We start from the raw sequence: 24,726 nt of genomic DNA, 5'->3' as shown, positions 1-24,726 counted from the left end.
AGCGGAGAGCTGCTCACTAAGAACAACTGGCATGCTTTCAAAGTGATCTAGCATGAGAAATGAAGTCCCTGATAATAAAAATGAGGTCCTGGGATGTTTAGTCCGGTCCACTTCCAGTCCTACGTCTTTACTCCCCCCCCCTATTCTTTAATGAGTTGTTTCGTAAAAAGTTGGAATGTGTGAGTGAATTGTGGGAAAGATTTTTCTTCCTATGTGTTCCTTAAAATTCTGCCTCCCCCCTCCCCTTTAAATGATGTGTAGATTGATTTCAAAGAAATTAAGCACTTCCTCTGTTTGTTAATGCTGGGGAAGAAAAGGATTGCAACCTCAATTTAATTTAATTTATGAGGAAGGAATTACGTGGTGATTGATGAATGGGGGTAAATTAATTGAAGAGAAACTGATGGTTACAGATACAAATGCACTCATTTTGCACTGTACAGTCAAACCTCGAGTTACGCATGCTTCAGGATGCATACGGCACGGGTTACGAACGCACCAAACCGGGAAGTAACGGAACGCGTTACTTCTGGGTTTGGCGGTTTGTGCATGTGCAGACGCGTCAAATGATGTCATGCGCACGCGCAGAAGCACCAAATCGCATCGAGCACATGCACAGAAGTGGCACTTCAGGTTAAGAACGTCACAGGATCCCGTTCGTAACCAGAGGTACCACTGTATTTTATCAGAGGTTCCTCACTGAGAAGATCAGCAACCCCAAACCCACTTCTCTGAAATGACAGTTCCTCACCACCACCACCTTCTTGTGTAACATGCAGCAGCTGGGGGGGGGGAGCACTAGCAGTGTCCCAGAGCACACTCCCAGTTTTAAAAATCTCAAGTTCATTTCCCAGCAGACATTCAAGGGTTTCAGATTGTGAGCCAGAGTGGGGGGAAAGATGGAAAAGTACTGGCTTAGCACAAGGCACCTTAAATGCCACCGAGAGCTGGCACTGTAACCAGATAGAACAAAATAAAAAATAAAAAAATCCTTCTAGTAGCACCTTAGAGACCAACTTAGTTTGTCCTGGAAGGATTTTTTTATTTTTACTATTTTGTTTTGACTATGGCAGACCAACACGGCTACCTACCTGTAACTGTAACCAGATAAGTAAAGGGACCCCTTACCATTAGGTTCAGTAGCGGACGACTCTGGGGTTGCGGCGCTCATCTCGCTTTATTGGCCAAGGGAGCCGGTATACAGCTTCTGGGTCATGTGGCCAGCATGAGTAAGCCGCTTTTGGCGAACCAGAGCAGCGCATGGAAATGCCGTTTACCTTCCCGCCAGAGTAATACTTATTTATCTACTTGCACTTTGATGTGCTTTCGAACTGCTAGGTTGGCAGGAGCAGGGACCAAGCAACGGGAGCTCACTCCGCCGCAGGGATTTGAACCGCCAACCTTCTGATCGGCAAGCCCTGGGCTCTGTGGTTTAACCCACAGCACCACCCGTGTCCCAGATAACTACAATTAATAATACAGTGAGTGTTAAATAAACAAATGAGCATGCACACAATATTTATGCACTTCCAATGTAATTTTTTTGGTTCATTTTTGGTTCTCATTTGCGAGGTGCCTCACTTCTGATCTTAATGAAACAAGAACTTTAAGAATCTTTCCTGACCACTTCCAACTACTGGTATATTATCCAAAAGTCTTGATGGGGTTAGTTAGAAGGTAGAAAGCCTGCTAGTACAATATGAATAGCTTTGCACTTCCCATTATTGCTATTCAACATTGGTTGAGATCCTGTTTATGTGCTATTTGTTTTTTAGCTCCTCCCTGTTGAACTCTAATGCTTGCAGAGGACTCAGTGGTGTCTTTCAGCCTGCCGACACAACGAAAATCAGGATTCTGAGGCTGAAACAACACTGTCACTAGAGGCTCAGATAGCGAACGGTGCCTTTTCCAGCAGCTGGCTCACCAGCTACGACTCCTTTCAGACAAGAGATTATTTGGCCGCTGTAGTCTATGTCCTGGTAACCTCGAGATCAGATTACTGCAACATGCTCTTTGTGGGGCTGCCCTTGAAGATGATGCAGAACCTTCAGTTGGTCCAAAACGTAGCAGCCCGATTACTGCCAGGGGTTCCATTTAGATCTCATGTACCCATTGTTTTAAAACAGCTGCCTTGGTTGCCACTTCATTTCTGGGCCCAATTCAAGGTGCTCACATAGAATCACATAGAATCTTCCAACTCTAAGATTCCATGAGTACACCACTGTTGTATTGTTGGTTGATGTTGCCCTGTTGGTACCAGTTTCCTCACAATAAAGCTGAGCTTATTGATCATGAATCCACAGACCCTGACCCCCGACCCTCACAGACACCATCGCTCAACCCCAATGTACTGAAGACACTAAGCACCTCCTATTCCACAATGCCCAGCAAATGGTCCAGGAGGTACAGCAGGTGAAACCTGCATCAAGGAGAAACAGGGTATTGCCCCTTTAAGCAATTACTCGCTTAACATAAAGATATAAATTGGGGCAAAAACCTGCTCTCAGCTAATCAGGCAGCAAACCTTTGACAATAAATATATTATATCAACACCTGCACCATCTTAAAGCACTCTCACTTTTTCTGACATAGGAGTCAATGCTTCTTCTAAGATGTTGGGTTGTATCCAATGCTGCTGTCGCATTAGTTGAACGAATATCTGCTCACACAACAAGACTTTCTCTTCCTTGTCTCCCTGCTAGAAACCACTAAGCATGCACCCTAAAAGAAATCTGCTCCTGGTTCGCCGGCTCTCTGGCCTGGAACAGCTTCTGGGGGTGCACGGAAGGCTGCAGGAGGGAAGAGATGTCCCACTGTCTGAGCAGCAGTCTGTTCTACTTGCACAACAGCAGTGTTGTCTGCAAACTTAATGTCTGTTACAGGACACCATCTAAAAAGCAAGGAAATATGTCTCATTTCAGCACTATTGCACTTACCCAAATTCAAATTTAAATCCATTGATTAATCAAGTAACTCATTAAAGCTCACAACTGATTGGCTAAGGTTTCTTTAATTGGAATAACAGTCCTAAGCTGGTAACCTAATGACAAACTTTAGAATTTAGGTGCGCATATGGGAACACACAATAACACCAACAGTTGATATGGGTGCATATGAAAATCTTCATGCATTTCCCACTGAACTTCATGGATGTGTCTGATGTGAACAGAAAGGTGTCTCATCATCCCAAATCACTAGCTTCATGCAACAAACGACAATCAGAGCTGGGTTGGGGCCACTCTGTCTCTCTGATGAAGGCAAGTTGGAAAATTAAAGCCTTAAAATCTGTGAGTTTGGATGTATAATTATTGCTCTTGTGGTCTTTGCTTCTATGCAATCAAACTTTCATCAAAGAAAGGAATTTTCTGCTATAAAATCAATATGAAAACATCAAGAAAAATAAATCTAATTTCTTTGAATTATGTATCTTCAAGTGTATTTTAAATAAAGAACAGTTATCACTAAGCCTTCATAGGAACAGCAAAGATATACAGCACTGTTTCAAATTTCTGACTGCCATTGTATTCATACATAACAGTAACTTCAGTCTTTTTCCTTCTGGGGGCGATTTTCCTAAACATACACTTATCTTGATGTCTAACTTAACCAATCTCTAGTAATTTGTATAATCCAACAGATAGCTGCAGAAAAAAAAAACTGAGGTTCAACGAAAAGCAGACTAAGGGAAGGGGTGGAATATACAGCATCTTATTAGCTTCTGGGCGCAGAATTGAATTTATCACACACTTAAAACAAACTTGTGCTCAGCCCAATTATAATATCTTGTGGGCAAAGAAATTAATTAAAGAGTAGAATGATTAAGGGCCCAGCAGCAAACCAAGTTTGAAAAATAAATAAGGTCTTTTTGTTAGGGTTTTCCCAAAAGAAAGAAAGAAAGAAAGAAAGAAAGAAAGAAAGAAAGAAAGAAAGAAATTCAACTGGTAATATAAGTAGGTAATCTTTTTAGGGGTTCCGTGCATTGTAAATGAGACTGGCAGGAAACCCAGCAGTCCAGGTCATAGTTCTGCTCTCCAACTTGGTGATTTGCTAATGTGAAACACATGCATCCCTTTTGCACAAAGTTCAAATAACCCTGGAATTCCAAGAGTGTAGCTCAGTGACTGAACCAGAACAAGGGCAGGACTTGTCAGGATTTAAGAGCTTTCAGCAAAGCCCTTCAATTGCAGTCAGCACCCCATTCCTTAGAAGGATATCAATTATAGATAGTGAGTTGCTTTAGCAAGGGGAGTCACTGCTGTCAGACACTAGATAGACAACCATGAAGAATCATGAATCTTTCTATTAACTGTAAAGGAGAGGGAGGCTGGTGGCAGGGGCGGGCGGGAGGGGGGGGTGGTAGAGGGAAAGGGTGGATAGGTGCTATAAATAAGGCAGACCCTCTTAATAGTTTAACACACTGCCTGTTGAGAGCATGCATCACAAACATTTCAAGAAATTTCAGTTCTAAACAGCACACGGAACTTGAAAATTCGCTCCAACTCATGAAAATTGCTACAGCGTCAAAAACTACCTACGTGGTTTGATCATTATTGTACTGGTCTGTATATTTATTTTGTTTATCCACTCACAGGATGGGACAGTCTGGATATGAACTGGAAACTGGTGGTTCCATGCTGCATTTTTAAATGCTGTTTAAGAATCCCGAGACAGCAATGAATGAAAGTATCATCTCCTTCCGCCTAGGATGCCCACTGCCAGCTATGTGACCTTTAACATCTAAGCCAGACTTCCTCAACCTCGGCCCTCCAGATGTTTTTGGCCTACAACTCCCATGATCCCTAGCAAGCAGGACCAGCGGTCAGGGATGATGGGAATTGTAGTCTCAAAACATCTGGAGGGCCAAGGTTGAGGAAGCCTAATCTAAGCTATGGAATTACCTGAAATGCTACTGAAAGATTCCGGTAACATCAGAAAACAACAACATCACAGCATCTGCTATTGGCATGCTATTCAGCACTTAGATGGCAGTTGGCACAGCCCACTGATTTGCTGGTGCAGCAAACTCTAAAGCTGTGATTTTCAAAACTTTTGGCCTTGCAGAAACCGTCATGTATTTGGTCATCTGCTGCAGAACACTAGGAGATTAGGGAAGCCAGGGAAGCACCCATAAGCACTCCCTAAATTTGTAGAGTGCACTGTTAGGCCCACAGAAAGAACATCCTAGAAGAGTAGAAGTTGGTCTGCTATTCTCATGCTACATATCAAAGAAAGCCTTATGAGCTTCCATTGAACACAGTTTGAAAACAACTGCTCTAGTGAGTTTGACTGCTCTAGGAGAACTCTGGCACTCCCTTCTTGGGGAAATACGTGGCCATTGGTCATTGATGGTCTTTCAGAGCCAGCTAAAAACCTATTTATTTACTTGGGGCTTCAGGAATTTAGGTGCCCCAGGGGCCAAATTGTAATCATTTTAATGCTTGTGTGCTTACTGTTTACTGTTCTTGTGGAACATTTTGCAATGGTGTTCTAATGGTATTATACCTCCCTACCCTGGGCTCCTGTATGGAAGGGCAGTGCAGCAATCAGATAAATAAATGTGATATGCTACAGCACTGGTCTGCGACTTGTGGGTCGCGGCCTGATCCAAGGTGGGTCACAACCACCATGCAGATATATAGTAGAACATTAAGAAGTAGGTCTCCAAATGCATGTTTGAGTTAAAAGTGGATCCTGGGTTTGAAAATGTCGGCGATACCTGTGCTATAGCGAACATGATGTAATAACATTGACTTTAATCGGCCACACACTTAAAAAACACCTTACTTGTCTATAAATCTCATGGTGCAGGGTTGGAGTTCATTGTGAATCTAAGGTGCTGCTTTCAGTTCTTTGGAAGAAAGTACAGGATTCAAATAGAACAAACTGACACATTCCAGAAAGCCAGGTAAACAAATGTCATTTTTTTGAGATAAAAAGTATTATGTTACTTGGCTTCTATGTTATATTAAAAAAATATTCCTTCCAGTAGCACCTTAGAGACCAACTAAGTTTGTTCTTGGTATGAGCCTTCATGTGCATGCACACTTCTTCAGATACACTGAAAATTCACCTAATGCTTTTGATGAATGAGTGAATAACACCTGAGGCCAGATAAATATCACTTATTTAGTTCTTATTATGTAACTCTCACCTGGAAACTCAGATTATATACTGCATGTTACAGTGACTTTTGGTAAAATGTTGACATGCCTATGAAATCACCTATACTCCATGGCTTGCTTGGTGAGCATTCAAAAACCGAGAGACACAGTAGTGAACAGTGACAGTTGGCTAAAGTGGGGAAATTATGTTTGAACATATTTTAAAAGAAACACCTGGGTTGTCAACTTTCAAATGTGAATGTCATCTTTTACATACTTTTGGAAGTCACTTTTAATGCAGATATCATAGGAGGTATGTCAAGAAAGCAGAAACCATAAGATTCATTAATACATATTTACTTTTAAGTAGCTAGTATTAACTCTCCTGCCGCTAATGCTATGGGGTTTTGCCTTCATCCAAGGGAACTACAATAACACAATGTACTCTTATTCTACCAAGTAATCCACTTCAGCTTACACACACAACAGAAAATTGATACATAAAATGCACCACAAATCCTTTACGGTTGGGGGGGGGGGGTTTTCTCAGTCTCCCCTTTCTATTGTTACAGTCCCATTTGAAAGGGAGGGGAATCAAACTTGGCAAGAGGTTAATAATAACTCATGTCCAGCTTACTATTACTCAATAACTATCAAAGCCCCTGATTCAAAATAGTATTTTGTGGCTTACAGGATCAGAGCCATTACACTCTCTATTGAAGACTTTATTGAATTTTACACTAAGCTTTAGCTGACTGAACAGGTCAAACGCTATAGCTCAGAGTTTTGCTTTATTCGCAGAAACTCAAACTCCTCTCCAGTCGGCAATGCTGTTTGCAAAGAAACTTGACTCAGCAAAGGGTCACAGAACCTGCCCCTGCAGAAAAGGTCACATACTTTTCAAAACCAGCTCCTGAACGCCATTAACTTACATGCACTAGCTGCTCCTGTGTGTCAAACTCTCGCGAACAGCCTTCCCAGTGGCAGTTTGTCTCGTAGACCACTTCTGGCTCCTGCTTGCTTTCATCTTTGTCCCCTTCTTCTTTAACTAACGTCATTCCTTCAGGTGGCTCCTGGGGGAGTGCGGGTGAAGAGAAGAGGGAAAGGGTATAAAAAAAGAGGGCCAAAATCCCCTAGCTTCAAAAGTACCAGAAGGGTGTGGGAAGTAAACCTCATTCACTGCCTTTCAGCAAAACCCCAACGTGCAATCTTGTAAAGCAAAGAATGGGAAATGGACAATTTCTGCACAGCTGTGTCATGTGCTCCCTAATTATTTTGTGAAAATCCAAAGATATATGGCTCTGCTGTCTCCTATGGACTTTCCATTCGCTTCTAAGACTTTTGGTTAAAGCCTTAAGTTTTCAACTTGTGAAATGAGGGTGGCAAAAGACAGAATTGTTTGGGAAACCACTGGGATATGGAGATGCTGTTAACCAGTCCAAGCCTGATTGGTTGGGAGGACTATAAATCAAGCCACAATTTTACACAGGGCAGTACTCTCAGGCACAGGTGCCGTAAGAACAGTGGTCAACAACCATCAGCAAAATGCAGGTGTTGGCCAGGCAGCATGGTGTTCACGTGGCTGGTGAAAAATGGATTACATCCTCTGAGTCATGGCCTTTGAACTACCTGGAAACTGCAATCTTTCCACAGCAGGTGTTCATTTTACCATGACTGAGAAACTTTGGAGTTTCCTTACCTATACATTTTTTTTGGTCCTTCCTTTCTAACAATGAAAACAGGAAGACTTATTGTAGTGATTCAGGATTTGCACACACACATGCAGCCATACAAAAGCAGAGCAGTCATTTTATATCATTCTAGTATTATGGACTGCTATGCACCAGGGTGTAAAACTTCAGCATTCAACTCTTCTTAGACAGAGAAACCATTTTATATGTGTGAAATTCTAGGCACAGCCAAGCAGTTTAGGGGCTGTTGGCAAACATCATTCTTGAGAGACAATGAAGCACACCTCCAGGGTGAAGTCAGACTGCTGCATTAGCAGCACCAAAGTGACCTCCCCAGGGCGCAAGCCTGGGCAGTGTGTATAGAAGTGCTGGGCTGCCCAGGCAGCAAGACCCCCCCCCCCGACCTCATTGATGTGGTCCAAAGGAAAAGCAGAGCGATACATTTGACACCAGCTTGGCTTCAGGAACTGCCAGAAAGAGGTGCACAAAGCACCATTCAACTTTCTTAGAGACTCCACTTCGGGTTTATGTTTACTCTTTAGTCTTTTCTTCTCCCAAAGATATCCCACAAGGCAGTGGAGGTTTAGGATTAAGAGTTTTCCTAGGTGGGCGAGCCCCATCTGACTCTCACTTCCCTCTACAGCACATGCAGAAACCATTTGAAACCACTGAACCCACTATTGGTCTAGTCTGCTCAATCCGCCAGAGCTTGTTTTTGCATGCAGGGGAAGTCCCTAACTCACCAAGGTTTGAGACCCACCGACGACCCTCACTAGGTTTAGCTGTTCCCGGGGTGTGGTCGCTGTTGCATGTTGACAGCTTCTAGGAGTCACAAGTGAAAGCTGAGTGCAGGGTGGGGACCAAAGGTGGACAAACTACACCAGAAGAAGCATGGTTTTCGGGGAGGGGGGCCATACTACTACTCCCCTAACACCCCAGGATTAGGGGTAGGTACACGGTATGTACATAGCCTCAGAGCCAAAATGTGCCAATAATTTGTGGATGATGAATAGCGAAGAGAAAAAGGGTATTTGTGGACCCTTGTTGTTTTACCTGCATGCTTCCTGCACCTGGGCTGGGGAGGTCGTCATCTGGTTTTATCTTTGAACGCTTGTTATGCATCGGGTCACCTGTGCTGCTCACTGCAGACTCACTCGTGGGTTTGCTCTGCTGTACATATTTACGCCCCAAAAGATACAAATACATGATTTCAAACAGATACAAGCAGACCTTTCTGAGCAGCTTTATTTGGACAATTTCCAGAAGGGGAGCCATATTTGCCTCTTTCAGCAAAAAACAACCAAGTCTTATAACACCTTAAAGACCAACCAATTTATTATAGCATAAATTTTATAAACTACAGATGATTTAATCAGATGATAACATGACTTTCAGGGGTATGTGTGTGTGTACACACACACACACACACACACAGGCATTGGGCATGTGTGTGTCTGAGAGGTGTGCATTAGGTTTGTGTACTTCCCAAATCGCAAGGCACATAGGGATGAGTCAGGTGAGGTTTTCATATACACAAGTTAAATTGCCCTGTTAGCAAGACGTCTTACATGTGGCCGCTTTGGTTACAAACCAGGATCAGCAATCTTTTTTTGGGGGGGGGGGTGGCCTTTTTGCCACTAACTTCTGTGGGATATGAATTGTACTCATTTTACTTTAGCTTATTACTGCTTCCTGCACCCTTTGCTTGAACATTCTAAAACTGTCAGATCCAAAACACAGTTTGGAATGATAACTGAAATATTTATAAGGGATGGAAAGCACTCTATCAATCTGAAACCATGATACACTCTGGGTAATTTATAATAAAAGATTGCATATACTGCTGCCCCAAGGTACTTGTTAGCCAATCTGCTCAGCGGCTGTGGTGATTAATCGCTAACATGACAATGTGGTTGGCTTACAAAAAAGACCCAAACAAATTAGCAGCGTGCGAAACCTTCTCTTCTATATTCCCTTACCTGTGTGGATTCCGATGGACCTGAACTGATCTGGACAGGATTCAAGACGCTAGGAATGCCAGGAATAGGCCTCTGCGTAGGAAAGGTTGGCGCAGGATGGATGAGTGGAGGGCTGTGTCCGAAGGCTGAGCCCAGGCTCTGCTGACGACTGAGGATTTGTTGATGCATCTGTTGGAGGGATACTGGGGTGGGAGGGTATGCGAAACTCAGAGCAGGGCTGCATTGCGAGGAATGGAAAGGGGAGTAAGTAAAATTAGCCACAGAATAAAGCAAAGGCACGTGACATTTTAGCAACTTCAAAACATGGTTGAGGATCATTAGTTGTTCCAAACCATGGACTCAGCTATACAGCTGCAAATAAAACGTTTTAAGTGTGCTTTAAGTGCAATATACAATGTGACACCAGATGGCGGCGGTGAGCCTTATGGAAAGTTCAATTTATTTTTAAAGACACACACACAAAAAAGCATTTTCAGAACATTTTTTATATGCGTGTAGATTCCACCCAGGTAACCACAGCTTCCCAGTTTGGATGAAACAGGAAACAATGTAGTTAATTAAAAACTCCCTGGGTTTAACTGCAGTGCACCAAGAAGGGTGGAGGAGAGGATCTTTGCATGCAAGAAAGAGGCTCATGCATACCATGACATTTTACCTGAAATATGACATTTGTTTACCTAGTTTCATGACTAAATATAGTTTGGCTGCTGAATGACACTCTTTTGGTAGATACAAACATATATACAAACACACTATATATGTCAAATATTAAGCACAAATAAGTTATTCATTATCAAGAACAATGTAGCTTTGATACTGATGGATAATACTGATTTTTGGCAACTAATTATTGACTGGACAACTGCCAATTGCTCTGATGCTCCTTCACGTCCCTCCATTCACGCCATTCCTCTCTCCACAATGACTGCCATGATAACTGAATACAGTTACATTTCTCCCTCTACTACTAAGGTCACAGTCCTAAACACAATTTTCACCAAGTCAGTCTCATTAAATGCAGTGGGACAAGTTCCAGTAAACGTTTGTAAGATTTCAGTGTAGGGTGTTTGGTTGAGGATGCAGTCAGCCAAGCAAGTTCTCCTCCTCTCGTGCTTGATGGGCTGCTACTCATTTAGGGTTGGGAGAAAGAAGCAGGACCGTCAGCAATGCAGAAAGTCAGTTTACCACTACAATAGCTGCATGCGTAGCTCAGAGTCTTACTAGAATTAAAGGGACTTAAATACCAATAAAGGGATCTTATTCCTGCAGCAGAAGTTAGGAGAAGGTGGGTCGTACAAGGAGTGCTAGATCACCTGCTGCTTCTCTACCAAATGTTTGATTCTATTAATCCAAAAGAAATAGGCCTCTATCTTTGGATTCATGTCCATGGTTTGAGGCAAGGTATGATTTCATTCATGCCAACCTAGCAGTTCGAAAGCACGTCAAAGTGCAAGTAGATAAATAGGTACCGTTCCAGCGGGAAGGTAAACGGCGTTTCCGTGCGCTGCTCTGGTTTGCCAGAAGCGGCTTAGTCATGCTGGCCACATGACCCGGAAGCTGTACGCCGGCTCCCTCGGCCAGTAACGCGAGATGAGCGCCGCAACCCCAGAGTCGTCCGCGATTGGACCTAATTTTCAGGGGTACCTTTACCTTTATGATTTCATTTATTCATACATCCCATATACAATAATGGTCCTTCCATATACTGGGCATGCATGATTTCCTCAACTAGAATAAAGCCTGAACACTTTGAAACTCTTTCTGTTATGGGCACTCTGTTATTCTAGACCAAGTTAATATTCCCTAAATAAAAAATACTTTCCTCTCTGAGAGGAAATAAAATCTTATATTGGTGTGCACGACCTCTTTCCTTCCCCCAACAATGTCATCTGATAAGCACATCCTACCTTGGTGCCATCTTGCCCAAATGTCTGGGGTATCAAAAATATGCAGAATAACCTGGTTTACTTCCAGTTACAGGTAGGTAGCCGTGTTGGTCTGCCATAGTCAAAACAAAATAAAAAATTTAAAAAATCCTTCCAGTAGCACCTTAGACACCAACTAAGTTTGTTCTTGGTATGAGCTTTCGTGTGCATGCACACTTCTTCAGATCTGAAGTATCTGAAGAAGTGTGCATGCACACAACAGCTCATACCAAGAACAAACTTAGTTGGTCTCTAAGATGCTACTGGAAGGAATTTTTTATTTCTTTATCTGGTTTACTTCATATAGTATGTATTCTCCTACAAAGGAGGGTAGCAGGCATGGATAATCTGTTGCCTTTCAGATGTTGTTGCCCTGCAACTCCCACGTTCAGGGCCATTGGCCATGCTGATAGGGGATGAATCCAACAATATATCCAACAATATATGGAGGGCCACAGATTCCACATTCCTGCTCCACAGCAATTAAGATTGCAAGTGATCACAGACTTCAGATACCATCTGTATGTAGCTGTACTGCTGTATTATAGAAAGCAACGGTCAACTTTCCTATTTTCATATTAAATTGTTATCACTGTGAAATACATCCCCTTGAGAGACTGTGTGTTGCAGTGACTAGCATGGGGAATAACTGGGTTCAAATCCCTGCTTAAGTCATGGGGCTCATTGGATGATTTTGCGAAAGTCACCATTTCCCACTGCCTACCTAACCCATCTCACAGGACAGGAACAAAGCAGAAAAGGTGTCCCAAACGATTTAAGTAGGAAGCATCAGATTTCCCTTGGTAAAGAGAATCATCGCAACATGCTGGGAACCAACTCTGTCTGTGCAACTGTTTTATTTTACTCCTTGCGTTTTCAACAGATGCTTTTCATCCTCTCTACCGTGTTGTTGTGGGTATGTAAACTATGTGTGGGTGGGTGTGCATGCCCCCTGACCTCCTTGGGTGAAATTTAAATATATATATATATAATGTAATATATGTGTTTGTTTTTTAAATGACTTAATTTGGATCTATTCGTCCCTAAAATCATAGTAGTGTTATTTTACAAGTACAAGAGGGTTAAAATGATAGAACATAGGCATGCATGAGTTTGTATAGTATATTAATGAACCAAAGAGAGTAGCTGTACCACTCCAATCTCAGGTTTCTGAAAGGGAGTGTGTGTGTGTGTGTGTGTGTGTGTGTGTGTGTGAAATCATTGTGTTCCGTGATGAATGGCTTGTACACTGAAGAATAAATTGAACAAACTGGCATAGAGCTCAGTGAACATGAAATCAGCTATTAGAAGAAAGCTTGTGAACAAATTCTGAAGCTGATATGCATCTTTTGATTAATGTCCTATCAATCATCCATAGAGGCTACCTTAGCTAAGTCGTGCTGTAATCATTCATGGTTGCTTACAGGGAACATAGGCAAGGACTAAGGGGCTGCAATAACTGAATATTATTACCAATTTCCCTCTGACTCTTACAGTGAACAATTACTGTTTGGGGGACATTTCTGCCTCCTTTTATTAAAAGGATACAATGTGGAATGAAAAGGAAGTTCCTCAAAGGCTTCTAAAAATTTCCCTGGTATTTTTAAATTGGCAAACTATTACAACTGGGAGATCTTCACAGCAATAACATTAACCTATTTGCATCGAACCTCCCCTCTCCACCTCTTTATGAGCTGTAGTCAATCAGACAAAAGTGCATAGTCAGGAGCAAGAATTGTTCTTTAGAAGGAATTCAGATTCTTTCACCTATTTCAGAGTAATGTTTTCAGCTAATGTGCTTAATCATAGCAATAATTATGATTGCAGACTCTAAATTAAACCCACCACTGACATTACAATGCACTTTGATTCCTGCAAATATGACACGTGTGCACATTTTTGTAGGCAATCAAATAAATTACAGTAATTTATTAAATTAAAAAAGACCATTGGGTTTTAATTTTGATGGTAAGCCACTGGCAAAAAAAACTTGCAACGCTCCATTATATTTTTCAGAGGCTCTGATCCGATCTATTCATTTCTACATTACAAGACCCAGAGAGCTGTTTCCCAGTGCCATTTTGCCAGAGCGTGGCTGTTTAGGCTAGAGCATACTCTGGGAAATACAGTAGAGTAATGAAGTGATGACAGGTATTAGCATGCATAATGGGCTTTAATAGACATTTATTGTTGTTTAACTGGAAGGGGGAGCAGGGCTTTCCCACCGGAATATTTCTACATTGAGGCTCATTGATCACTAATTTCAGAGGGGAAAGAGGTTAATCCATCAGTTTCTGCAACCAAACGGCACTGATAGAAATTCTTTAGGTGACATTCTGGATGGTCTGAGCTTTCCATCTTTGCAAACAAATGAGTGATATGACAAGCATGGTGTTCAAAACACATTTAACCAATTGATTTTCTCTCCCCCTTGTAATAAGATCTAGAGACATATGAAAGAGTGGACCATGAGCCAAGATTAAAGAAATTGCTTCACACAGAGGAACATAACGCTGCAAGATTATCAATAAAACTACTGTAAAACACCATGCCATCCATTCTTTTTCTTTATCTAAAGTTTGTTATTGCAATAAATAGCTGTTATTGAACAGTTTGCCTTTTCCTACAGCTTTTCCAAATTTTAGTACAGGCAGGTTTCAATCTACTCTTAAAAAATACTGAGCAAACCATTTTTGTTATTGTGCTTTCTCTTTGCTTTTTGCAGAAGTGACTCAACTTGCAATATTCCTACAAGTCATAACGGGAGCCAGGCATAGTTTTTCTCAGATGCAAAATGGAACGCAACAATATGCAGCGGGATCCTAAACTTGCTTACTCAGAAATAAATCCCACCGAGATCAATGGGACTTATTCCTTAAGCAAGCTAACACTGCAGCCTTATGGCAGCAAACCTCTGTGTTTAAACCCCAACTGGTATTTAATACTGAATTTTAAATTGTTGTAGCTTGCCCTGGGACCCACTGGTGAAGGGGAGGTAATAAATTTAATAAAATAACAACAAAAACAATATATCTACATAGACCAGGCAGCCCATGTTTTTGGAGTGCAACTCCCTCCATCCCTGGCTGTTGGCCATGCTGGCTGCGCTGATGAGAGCTGGGCACCCGTAACCTCTGAAGGCATTTCATTGGCTACACTAATGCATGTAAGAGCGTGTTTGTGCAGGGCGGTGTTGTTTGATGCTAAGGAGCAAAGAGGGCCTGCAGGTCAGCAATGCAGAACTGAACTGCAAAGCCATTATCCATAGGGGTAGCACCAAATAATATACCATACTAGTCCAGATACAGTGATTTCTATGGCCAGTACCCATACAGCATTGGTCCAGGTGTAAAGACCACTCCCCTCTGTATAGCAAGAGAAGGTTGATAGTAAATAAACATGTCCAGTCTTGACTAGCTAGCAAAAAGAGTATTTCACACACACCCCATTTCAATTCCCAGGGTTTCTTGTGGAAAATCTGAGAATTAGAGCAGTTTATGCTTATAACACAAATGGATTTGAAACGCCAGGCTCACCTCATGTACCATATTGTGGGGGTTTCAAATAAAAAAAGTCAACAATGGCCGAGTACAGGTGAAACTCAAAAAATCAGAATATCGTGGAAAAGTCCATTTATGTAAGCAATTGTTTTCATTAGCTACTGGAGTTTAATATATGAGATAGACTCATGACATGCAAAGTGAGATATGTCAACCCCCAAGTTGAAATTGTTAATTTGGGGTTCTCATCAGCTGTACGCCATAATCATCACAATTATAACAAATAAAGGTTTGACATATCTTGCTTTGCATGTCATGAGTTTATCTGATATATTAGTTTCACCTTTTAAGTTGAATTACTGAAAGAAATGAACCTTTCCACAATATTCTAATTTTTCGAGTTTCACTTGTATATGCAAATTTGTGTTTTCTCTCTTCTTTCTTTTGGAATCAAGTGCCTACAAATGCTTGTGCCACAGGGTGGTCTGCTACAATAGATCAAATGCCCCATTGCCCAGAGAACTTCTCCACTCAAGTTTTTTCTCCCTAAAAAAATTGGGTTTTGGGGAGGGGGTGGGAACAGACCCCCCCATGCAAGAATGGGGCTCCACAGAACTGGGAATTTTCATGGAGGCTCTGTCTCATAATTTATGCTGCTCTTTCACAAACATGAACACTCCAGGTAATATGAACTAGAGAAGAGTTAGGTGCCTATTGTTGTCCATGGGCCTAATTCTGTTGGATTGTGGAGAAGTTCTAAGTACAGCAAAACCAGGAAGGCAAACACACCCACCCTTATTAATCTGTTGTTATGTTTGTCTCGGGTTTTACAGTGTGTTTCTAAAACTCTGCAAGAAGAGGAACAGACCAGGGGTTTTAAAAAATAAGGGAGAACACCATTTACGGGTTTGTGTTCGAGGATTAGAAGGCTTTAACAAAAAACAACAACTCAGTTTTTTATTCCATTTCCAATATTGTAACAGATTTCAGAAGGAATGTGCCAGCATGGACTGGCTTTTTATTTTACTCCTTTTTTCATTTCCCGTGAACTCTCTGCTCCTACGGCTGCAACCTTCCTTGCCTCTAATCCCCATTCTCTAAAATTTTAAAACTGGAGGTAAAACAGGTCAGCAAATTACATTTCGATTACATGAGGGCATCATATTTTATGGAACTGACTTCAAGAAGAAGAAAAGCAGACCTTATAATCAAAACCAAACATTGTGGCTATTTTGTGGCTGTCCTCCTAAGTAGGTCACATTGTTGCCGGTCACAGTTGTGGAATTTACCTCAAAACAGCTGTTGTTAATTGTTAAGATATACAGTATTCTCTTTTGTGCACATTTGTCAAAACAGTCCATTACAGATATACAAGCCCCGGTTTTAAGAAAACTGTGAGAGCACCAAAAAAGATCCATAAAATCTGGCTGTTGGAAATGAAGAACCTCTCTCTGATTTTCATGTCTCAGCCGTTCACTGCAATTTCTACAGCATAGTAAGGCTGGGTGGAAAGTTTTCTTGGATGGAAACTGCCATGCAAACTACCATGGCATTTTTATATCCTTTGATAAATTGTTCAGGTTTCCCTCACCAAATTCTCCTTGCTAAGTTGCCATTTATTTAAATTAACATTTATTTTTAAATTTAGGTGGCGAGCCACCGCCATATGGCTTGAAGTCTTTTCAATTTCAGTTGTACATGAGAACTATATGACATGGATCTGAGAGCTTAGGGGTGTTATTGTTACTTCTGACTTCCTCTCTGCTCTCTTAGTTGCATGGGTTTTTGTTGGGAGTGTTGGGCCTCCAAGGGGCCCAATGAAAGTAATTGTGCACAGCGGTGAAGGAAACCTCTTCGCCGCCCAGGGCGACGGGACGGAGGCACCCCCCTGGGGGCAGGGCATAACGGCGCATGCGTCGTGATGCCACGATGCGTCGGATGCACTGCGCATGCCTGGAATTTCCGGGCATGTGTAGTGGATCCGGCCGGCGCTGCTGCGAGCCGGCGAGCGAGCGGCGGGTTGGGCAGCCCTGTCCGTAAAGAAGCACGGGATGGGGTGTCGGGCGGCAGGGGAGGGGCCGGGGAGTGTCACCCCCCTTCCCCTGGAACCGGGGGCACAGCGCCCCCTCCGTCCCGCCCTTCCGACGCCACTGCTTGTGCACCTTTTTTAAACCAGTGCCAGTGGGTACATAACTGTGCACAAAATTTCATTCCTCAAAAGCTTAGGTGCCCTGGTCCAGTGGTTCTCAAACTTCTTTTTCTGGGCCATACTTTCAGTATAAAAATTTGCTCGTGCAACACCAAATTTTTTATTGATAAGAAATACAGTGGAAAACAAAAAGTAACAACTCCTAGCAATGCTTGATTTAGAACACAGAACACAGCTATTTTATATTATGATCTTGGGACATCCAGAAAGTATAAAACAATGCAGCTACATAAGTACAGGAATCAGCCCCAAAATATAATTAGAAATGTACCTTAAGTATCTATGCAAACTCAATGAGACGTGTGAGATAGCTTTTGCCGGGTAATCTCATTTATATTAAATCTAATTGGAGACGAGCTCTTATCTCTTCATCAACATAAAGAAGCCTTTCTCTTTTCTGATCTTTCACATTTGTCAAAGCTGAAAATCCCTGTTTACAGCAATATGTTGTGGAGAATTGCTGAAGAATAGCCAGTGTTTTTGAATATCTATCCATATTCTGCACACACACACACACACACACACACTACAGTGAAATGTTTCTTTCTTTGTCCTTGAATCTTTCTGCCGCACTTTCCATCCTCTCCTGGCACACCAGTGTGGCGCATCACACCCTTTAGAGAACCACTGCCCTAGTTCAAGAAGCCTCAGAAATAAAACCACCTGCAAGCCAAAGCCGAGTGAGGGGCAGCTCCAATGGTCCCTAACCAGCGCTAGCAACTGTGTGCCTCTTGTGTGCCGACTGCTGAACTGCAGACAGTAGAGCTGTCTTAGCAAGGGAAAGGAATCTGCTGTGAAGTTGACATGAATGCTCATTTGATGCCCAGGTGCATCATGGTCCTCATCCAGTCACCATTCAAGTTGATGGGTGCACAAGGTGCATATGTTCTCTAGTCACATTCAGTAAAACGTTCAACCGGGATCAGTATCATAATGTTTTATTTCATCTGCCCATCCTGCTGAATTCTGGTCTAATAGTTTTCCAAATGCCACAGCAGCATCAGTCAAGCAGAGGTTCCAGTTGGGTAAATTTTATTTATTTGCGTTTTTAGATACATGCAATGTTTTATTCAGCTGCTTCATTTGACAAATGCCTACCAGTTTGTTTCATTTCAACAAATTTATTTAGAGGCATTCTGCATAGCATCAATATATTTAATATATAGCTCTGAAAAGTGCTTTGTTGTATTATATATGCAATATTTATGCTGGCAGTCTCCTACTAAACTATTAACAAAAATTGTGTACTCTTGACTCATCATGTCTGCACTGTGTTTAACACTCAGAATATTTTTACTCCTGAAGTCTTAAGTGTTCTTTAGCTAACTTCCCTTGGATGAAGTTGATGTTTTCTGCTTTATTTAAATTTCCCTTTCATTGCACTTCCATTGTAGTTTTAGTTTTCTTACTGAATAAGAGGCAATAATGGTTTCTTTACAATTTCCACCAGTGCTTACCCATTATCTGTTTTATTTTATCTTTTAGAACAAACTGTATTTCTCTTCCTGAAAAAGAGCAATGCTATACTGTACATAAACCATTGTTAACACAGGTTGTTGGTGCAGTACTGAAGATGGATGAATTTTTGTCATTTCCAAATTATAACCTCTAGAATCTCATTAAAGCAGAAGTTTTTAGAGATTATAATTTTGAAATGACAGAAGCACTTTCATTAGTTTTCCCTGCATCCCTGAAGGAGTTGGTGGTGAAGCCATGCCAGATTTCTGTGTTGATTTCCTTCCCTTATTCAGCAAGTTGCTACATAACATTGATTATTTAGACCTACCATATTTCCCGGCATATAAGACGACTGGGAGTATAAGACGACCCCCAGCTTTTCCAGTTAAAATATAGAGTTTGAGATATACTCAACCACAGATTCTCCACCCGGCGTATAAGACGACCCCCGACTTTTGAGAAGATTTTCCTGGATTAAAAAGTAGTCTTATACGCCAGAATACACAGTATTTCAATCTGATTTTCAGACTAGTTTTAGAACGGAAGCCACTTCGGTTGTTCTGGCGGACAACTTTCACTGGGAGACAGGTAAAGCCTGTTTACTTGGGCTTTTTATAATTAAGTTTTGGTGGTTAAATTTGATTTATTGTAGGATTTGGCTCTGGTTTAACAATACAGTCGTATCTTGGTTTTTGAACATCGAATAGTTCTCAAATGTTTTGGCTCCCATACGCCTCAAACCCAGAAATGACTGTTCCAATTTGCAAACTGTTTTTGGAAGCCAAACGTCCAACGGCGCTTCCGCAGCTTCCGATTGGCTGCAGAAGGTGCACTTTGGTTTCCAAGCGTTTTGGAAGTTGAACGGACTTCTGGAACGGATTCCGTTCGACTTCCAAGGTATGACTGTACTGCTCACCTGGTCTGATCTGCAAATAAAGTATGGTTTATTGCATGCTGATATATTTAATTGCTGCTTTTTATTTGTTTGTATATTGGTACGCTCTTATGTAAAGAGTGTTTTTACAATTTTTTAATGCTATAATGGAATTTTGTTGGGGTGTTAGGCGAGGGGCAGTATCTCTGGTGGGGGACATTGCATGTTCTTTCTGGGTACCTCATCCACTATGCAGACATAGCATCATATTGTATAAGGCTGAGCAAGCATCACTGCTGGTGATCATCACTGGCTGCTTGGAGTTGAGACACACAGTCAGAAGGGTCACATATCACAGCTCTTTTGAGATCTGTCACACTTCGGACAAGGGGTGACACTTTTGAATGATCCCCCATACGAATAACCCGGAGAGCATTCATACACGTGAAGTGCGATGCACAGGTCAACCTATACACAGAATTCATCTCATGAAGCAGAGTTTGGAGCATCTATGAAATCTCAAATCTTCAAATGAACAAAAGCAATGGGTCGATATGGCATTATTTAAGGCTTATACTGGAATAAAGGGGGTGATCTGATGCCGAGAGACATCTGGTTCTTTTTTATGCTCGTTGTATTTTTAAATGGCTACAATAACTTAATCCAGTCCTTCTGTCTGTTTATATATTTTGCATTCCTTATTTCTAGGGCAAAGTATTACTAAATATGTAGGGCTTGTGTAAAAATTTTGCATATTCAATGAGTGGAAACCTTTCCTGAAAAGCAAAACAAATCACACAGCTCTCCTGCCTCTCAAGTCTCAGAAGCGTTGCAGACCTGTTGCTTCTTGGGTAGCTGAGGGAATGCAAGACTTTCTAAAGCCTTAAATGTCGGGGGGGGGGGGGCTTTTCTGCACAGCTCCATCTGGTGTGGAAGATTTGAAAGAAAATGTACAAGGAGAACTCAAAGAGCACATGGAAAATAACTGTTTTCAATGCTAGTACAAGTGAAACCGAATACTTTTGGGCTCAGAAACATTTCAACCCAAAATAGGGAAAAAAATAGGAATAATTAGGGGGAGAGCCCATTACTCGGAGCTCTATGGCATATAAATATTGTTCAGGATTATAAATTACTCATTAAAGGCATAAATTAAGAAATGTATGTGCCCATCCTATTGTAATACTGTGATGAGCCACCCTTCTCTAATGTGTGACCCACCCTTTCCCACTCAAACCTAACGTGGCAAATCTGAGCTTCTATTATTGGAATAGGAATGAAAAGATAAAATTGGTTTGTTGCTGTTCAATATTTCCCATAAGATTTCCATAGAACTGTAGAGTTGGAAGGGACCCCAAAGGTCCTCTAGTCCAACCCCCTGCAACGCAGGAATCTCAACTAAAGCATCTATGACAGAGTCATCCAACATCTGCTTAAAAACCTTCAAAGAAGGAGAGTCCACCACCTTCCAAGGAAGTCCATTCAACTGTCCTTCCTGATGTTTAGTCAGAATCTCCTTTCTTGTAACTGAAAGCCAATGTTTGGTCCTACCCTCCAGAGCAGGAAAAATAAGCTTATTCCATCTTCCATGTGACAGTGCTTTAGCTCCTAGATAGACGGTTCCCTTGTTGCTTTTTCCACCTTCTGGGAAATGAAACCGGCATTTTATTATGCCACTACATTGCCCAATTAAATGTGGATCTGCACCCTTTGGTATGGTTGCCGAATCAGATTCAGAGGGCTGATGTACTTTTAAGGATTGCATAGAAGAGAATTTTGCCAGTATGGCTTCCTGCCTCACTGTAGCAATCGGATGCAGAAAGGTTTATTTGGTAAAACTCTGATATTATCAATGCAACATTTATAGTTACAGAAGTCCTTATGCCATCCACACCTCAAGAAGTCAGAAATTGATGCACTTTATTAAAAGTGGCCCAATTTCCTATCAGCTTTCCCATACATGCACGGTATACTAACACATGATGGGGGGTCTCTCTCACTCCCTCTCTCTCTGTCCAATTCCCACAGTCCTTTTTAAAGTTGGGACAATTTGATTTTTTGGTATCATTTTGAATCTTATTCCAACTACACATTAAGTGCATATAGATCAAATGACATTTAAAAAACCACAGTTACTGAAAGAATTCATCTGGTAATATAGTCATTTTATTTTATTTTTGTAGTTTTTCACATTTAGGAACAACTCCGTTATCCATGAGCAACACCTCATTGGTTTCACTGGGATTCCAGTGAAGCCTGAGAAACATAGCAAAGGATTTGGGCCTATGCTCTTGCAATAGGAAGCTGTCCCTCAGGCTTCATGGTTTTCTAGAATAAAAATATCCAAGAAAGGTAAACTAATTTCTTCATGTAAATCGAGTCACTCTCAATATCACAAGTCAATTGTAGCAATCCCCCTCTTATAAACAGCGGATTAGGAAAGCAAGGCAAACCAAGTTGATTTTTCTTTCCCTGCATCCAACCCTTTCAGGAGTGAGTGTTCTAGTTCTTCCTCCTGCTGTTTAAACTTGCCTCAACCTCTTGGCCACCAACTGCTTAATCTCTTCCCAACTTTGTTTGGCTTAATCTGAGCCAAGAAGCAAAGTGAAAGAAACTAGATATTGCAAAAATCAGCCTGCAATTAACAAGACCTTATTAATGTCACAGTTCTGCTCAGGTAGCCCAAAATGGGTCAAGATATAAGAAAAAAGTGATGGTTAATTTCAGAGCTTGATCTTAGAGAGGAGAAGTACATTAGAATTAAACACAGTGAGGTTGGTTCCATGTGTCTTCACCCTGAGAATGGTTTTAGATCTACCTCAAAAAACATGTGTGACTTGTGCAAAATCTTAGCTCACACTGCCTGTGCAATATGCAAAGGGGATGTGTGTGAATTTCACCTGCACTGACACACATGACACAAACATGTGGAAATCCTTCACTTTTCAGATAGGAAGAATGAAGACACACAAATCATCCATACATCCAACAAATCAATAAATCTGACATCAGGAATCACAAGACGGAGAAGCCAGTAGGAGAACACTTCAATCTCCCAGGACATTCAATACAGGATCTCAAAGCAGCTGTCTTATTACAAAAGAATTTCAGAAATAGACTTGAAAGAGAAGTTTCTGAATTACAACTGATTACTAAACTGAAAACTATGGAGAGACCTGGCCTGAATAGAGATGTTGGATTCTTGTCTCATTACATATGCTATAGCTATTTTTGGTCATCTGCATACTATCCCTTGCTTTTTCCTGTAGGACTAATTGCAGTAGTCAACAGGTTTACGATACCCATTGAGTCAATCACCCATCTCCTACTACCTTTCTGAGAAAACCCCACCCCACCCTCCCACTATATATAAGGGTCTGGTGACTTCTGTTTCACTGTATCTGAAGAAGTGTGCATGCACAGGAAAGCTCATACCAAGAACAAACTTAGCTGGTCTCTAAGGTGCTACTGGACAATTCTATTTCTTTATTTATTTCAACTGCGTCAGACCAACACGGCTACCTACCTGAATCAAAACATGAGGATCATGCATAAAGGTTGTAACTTAACTTAAATAAGCATATGGTCAAGTACAGGACATATTTAGATTAACCATAATCTATGGATGGTTATCTATGGATGGTTATTGAATCTATCTTAACCAGATTCAATGGATGGTTATTGAATCTATCTTAACCAGATATGTACCATATTTCTGACAAATATTCCAAACTGAAATAATTTTGGGGCTGAATTTCAGAACAGCCCTTTTGGAATTTCCTCCCAGGAAACTAAAGAGCAATTTATTTTTTTTGGAAAGAGCAGTTTATTTCTTCCACCCCATTTTTAAAATTTGTGATGAAATTGTGCAATAGAACAATTAAAAACAAGAGGGATACATAATTTATGAAAAAGCCATCACACACACACACACACACACACCATGGTTTAGCTCTATGTGATAACCAGGCCACTGCAACAGGTGATTTTAGTGGGTTTTGCAGATCAAGTCTAATCTTCCAAATCCAGCAGCCTCTCAACATCCTTTTATTTCACCAAAACTACTACCTCCAAAGCAGAGTTAGTAAGCAGTACATGCTGTTGAACTGAGGGCCACATGCATCTGAACAAACATAACTAGAAATGTGTTTCACAACTAGAATGCTCTTCAAAAGTTGTGCACAAAGCATTTTATCCAAACACCTTTGCTTGCTGTGCGTCTTTTGTTTTTCTGGAAAGCTGTGCTATACTAAACGCATCTCAGAAACCAGCTTTTCAAAACCGCAACTTCATTTAGAAATTATAATTTAATTTAATTTCCTTTTGATGGGACACCATAAACAGTGGTTAATAGAAGTATCTGAAACACCAAATAAGGCGTTTCACTCTTGCACGATTTATATACGTCAACCATCCCTGTATGTTGTGAGCCCTTACCTTATTGCACTTGCAGATAAATGGCCGTAGGAACCACTTGCTGAAGAACTGCTACGGGAATTGTTGAGAATTGTGACCAAGGAGTTTGGAGATGTCCGGATCATGGTCTGAAGGTCAAAGCTATGATCAGACAGAGGCGATAAGGACAGTGTTCGCTTTCGGCTCGGTCTAGATGGCAGCCTGGGACTTGGAAACCTGGCGCCTGTTATGTAAACAAAAACAATTATCTACCCAAGTACCTGACCCTCTTTATTTATTACTACTGGCTATGGATGTAAAGAGTCGCCACAGCAGCACGACATGCTTTTGACAAGCCCACTCTTTCCACTTATGATCTACTGGCTACGATTTAAGAAAATTAGGAAGAAAAATTTATCTTTCCATTGCTTACCTCAGGGGAGCTCTGTTTATTAATGTGCAAGCAAAATGATAAATTGCTAAACAAAAGGAAAAGACTTTTATGTGTTATCCTTCTCATTTCTGGTGATTTATGAATCTGATGGCTGCTTAGACATTCACATCATTAATTCACTAGAAGCAAGGAGACGGAGT

The 24,726-nt window shown here is 41.3% G+C and overlaps 1 protein-coding gene across 3 annotated transcripts in view; it reads right to left on the bottom strand.

Moving 5' to 3' along the window:
- The window catches only part of GLI3 (GLI family zinc finger 3), a 253,319-nt gene that overhangs the window by 40,076 nt on the left and 188,517 nt on the right, over nucleotides 1–24,726 (bottom strand). For 2 of the 3 annotated variants that reach the window (XM_033165579.1, XM_033165581.1), the window contains 4 exons: nucleotides 24,175–24,376; nucleotides 9,772–9,988; nucleotides 8,846–8,962; nucleotides 7,034–7,174 (listed from right to left, as the gene is read on the bottom strand). In XM_033165579.1, coding sequence (XP_033021470.1) covers nucleotides 7,034–7,174; nucleotides 8,846–8,962; nucleotides 9,772–9,988; nucleotides 24,175–24,376 — 677 coding nt within the window. The remainder of the gene's footprint in view (nucleotides 1–7,033; nucleotides 7,175–8,845; nucleotides 8,963–9,771; nucleotides 9,989–24,174; nucleotides 24,377–24,726) is intronic. The other variant, XM_033165580.1, reaches the window with a different exon arrangement.

This window comes from Lacerta agilis, chromosome 12, assembly GCF_009819535.1.
Source record: "Lacerta agilis isolate rLacAgi1 chromosome 12, rLacAgi1.pri, whole genome shotgun sequence".
NCBI classification, from domain to species: Eukaryota; Metazoa; Chordata; class Lepidosauria; order Squamata; family Lacertidae; genus Lacerta; species Lacerta agilis.
This window is presented reverse-complemented; position numbering and strand designations above follow the sequence as displayed.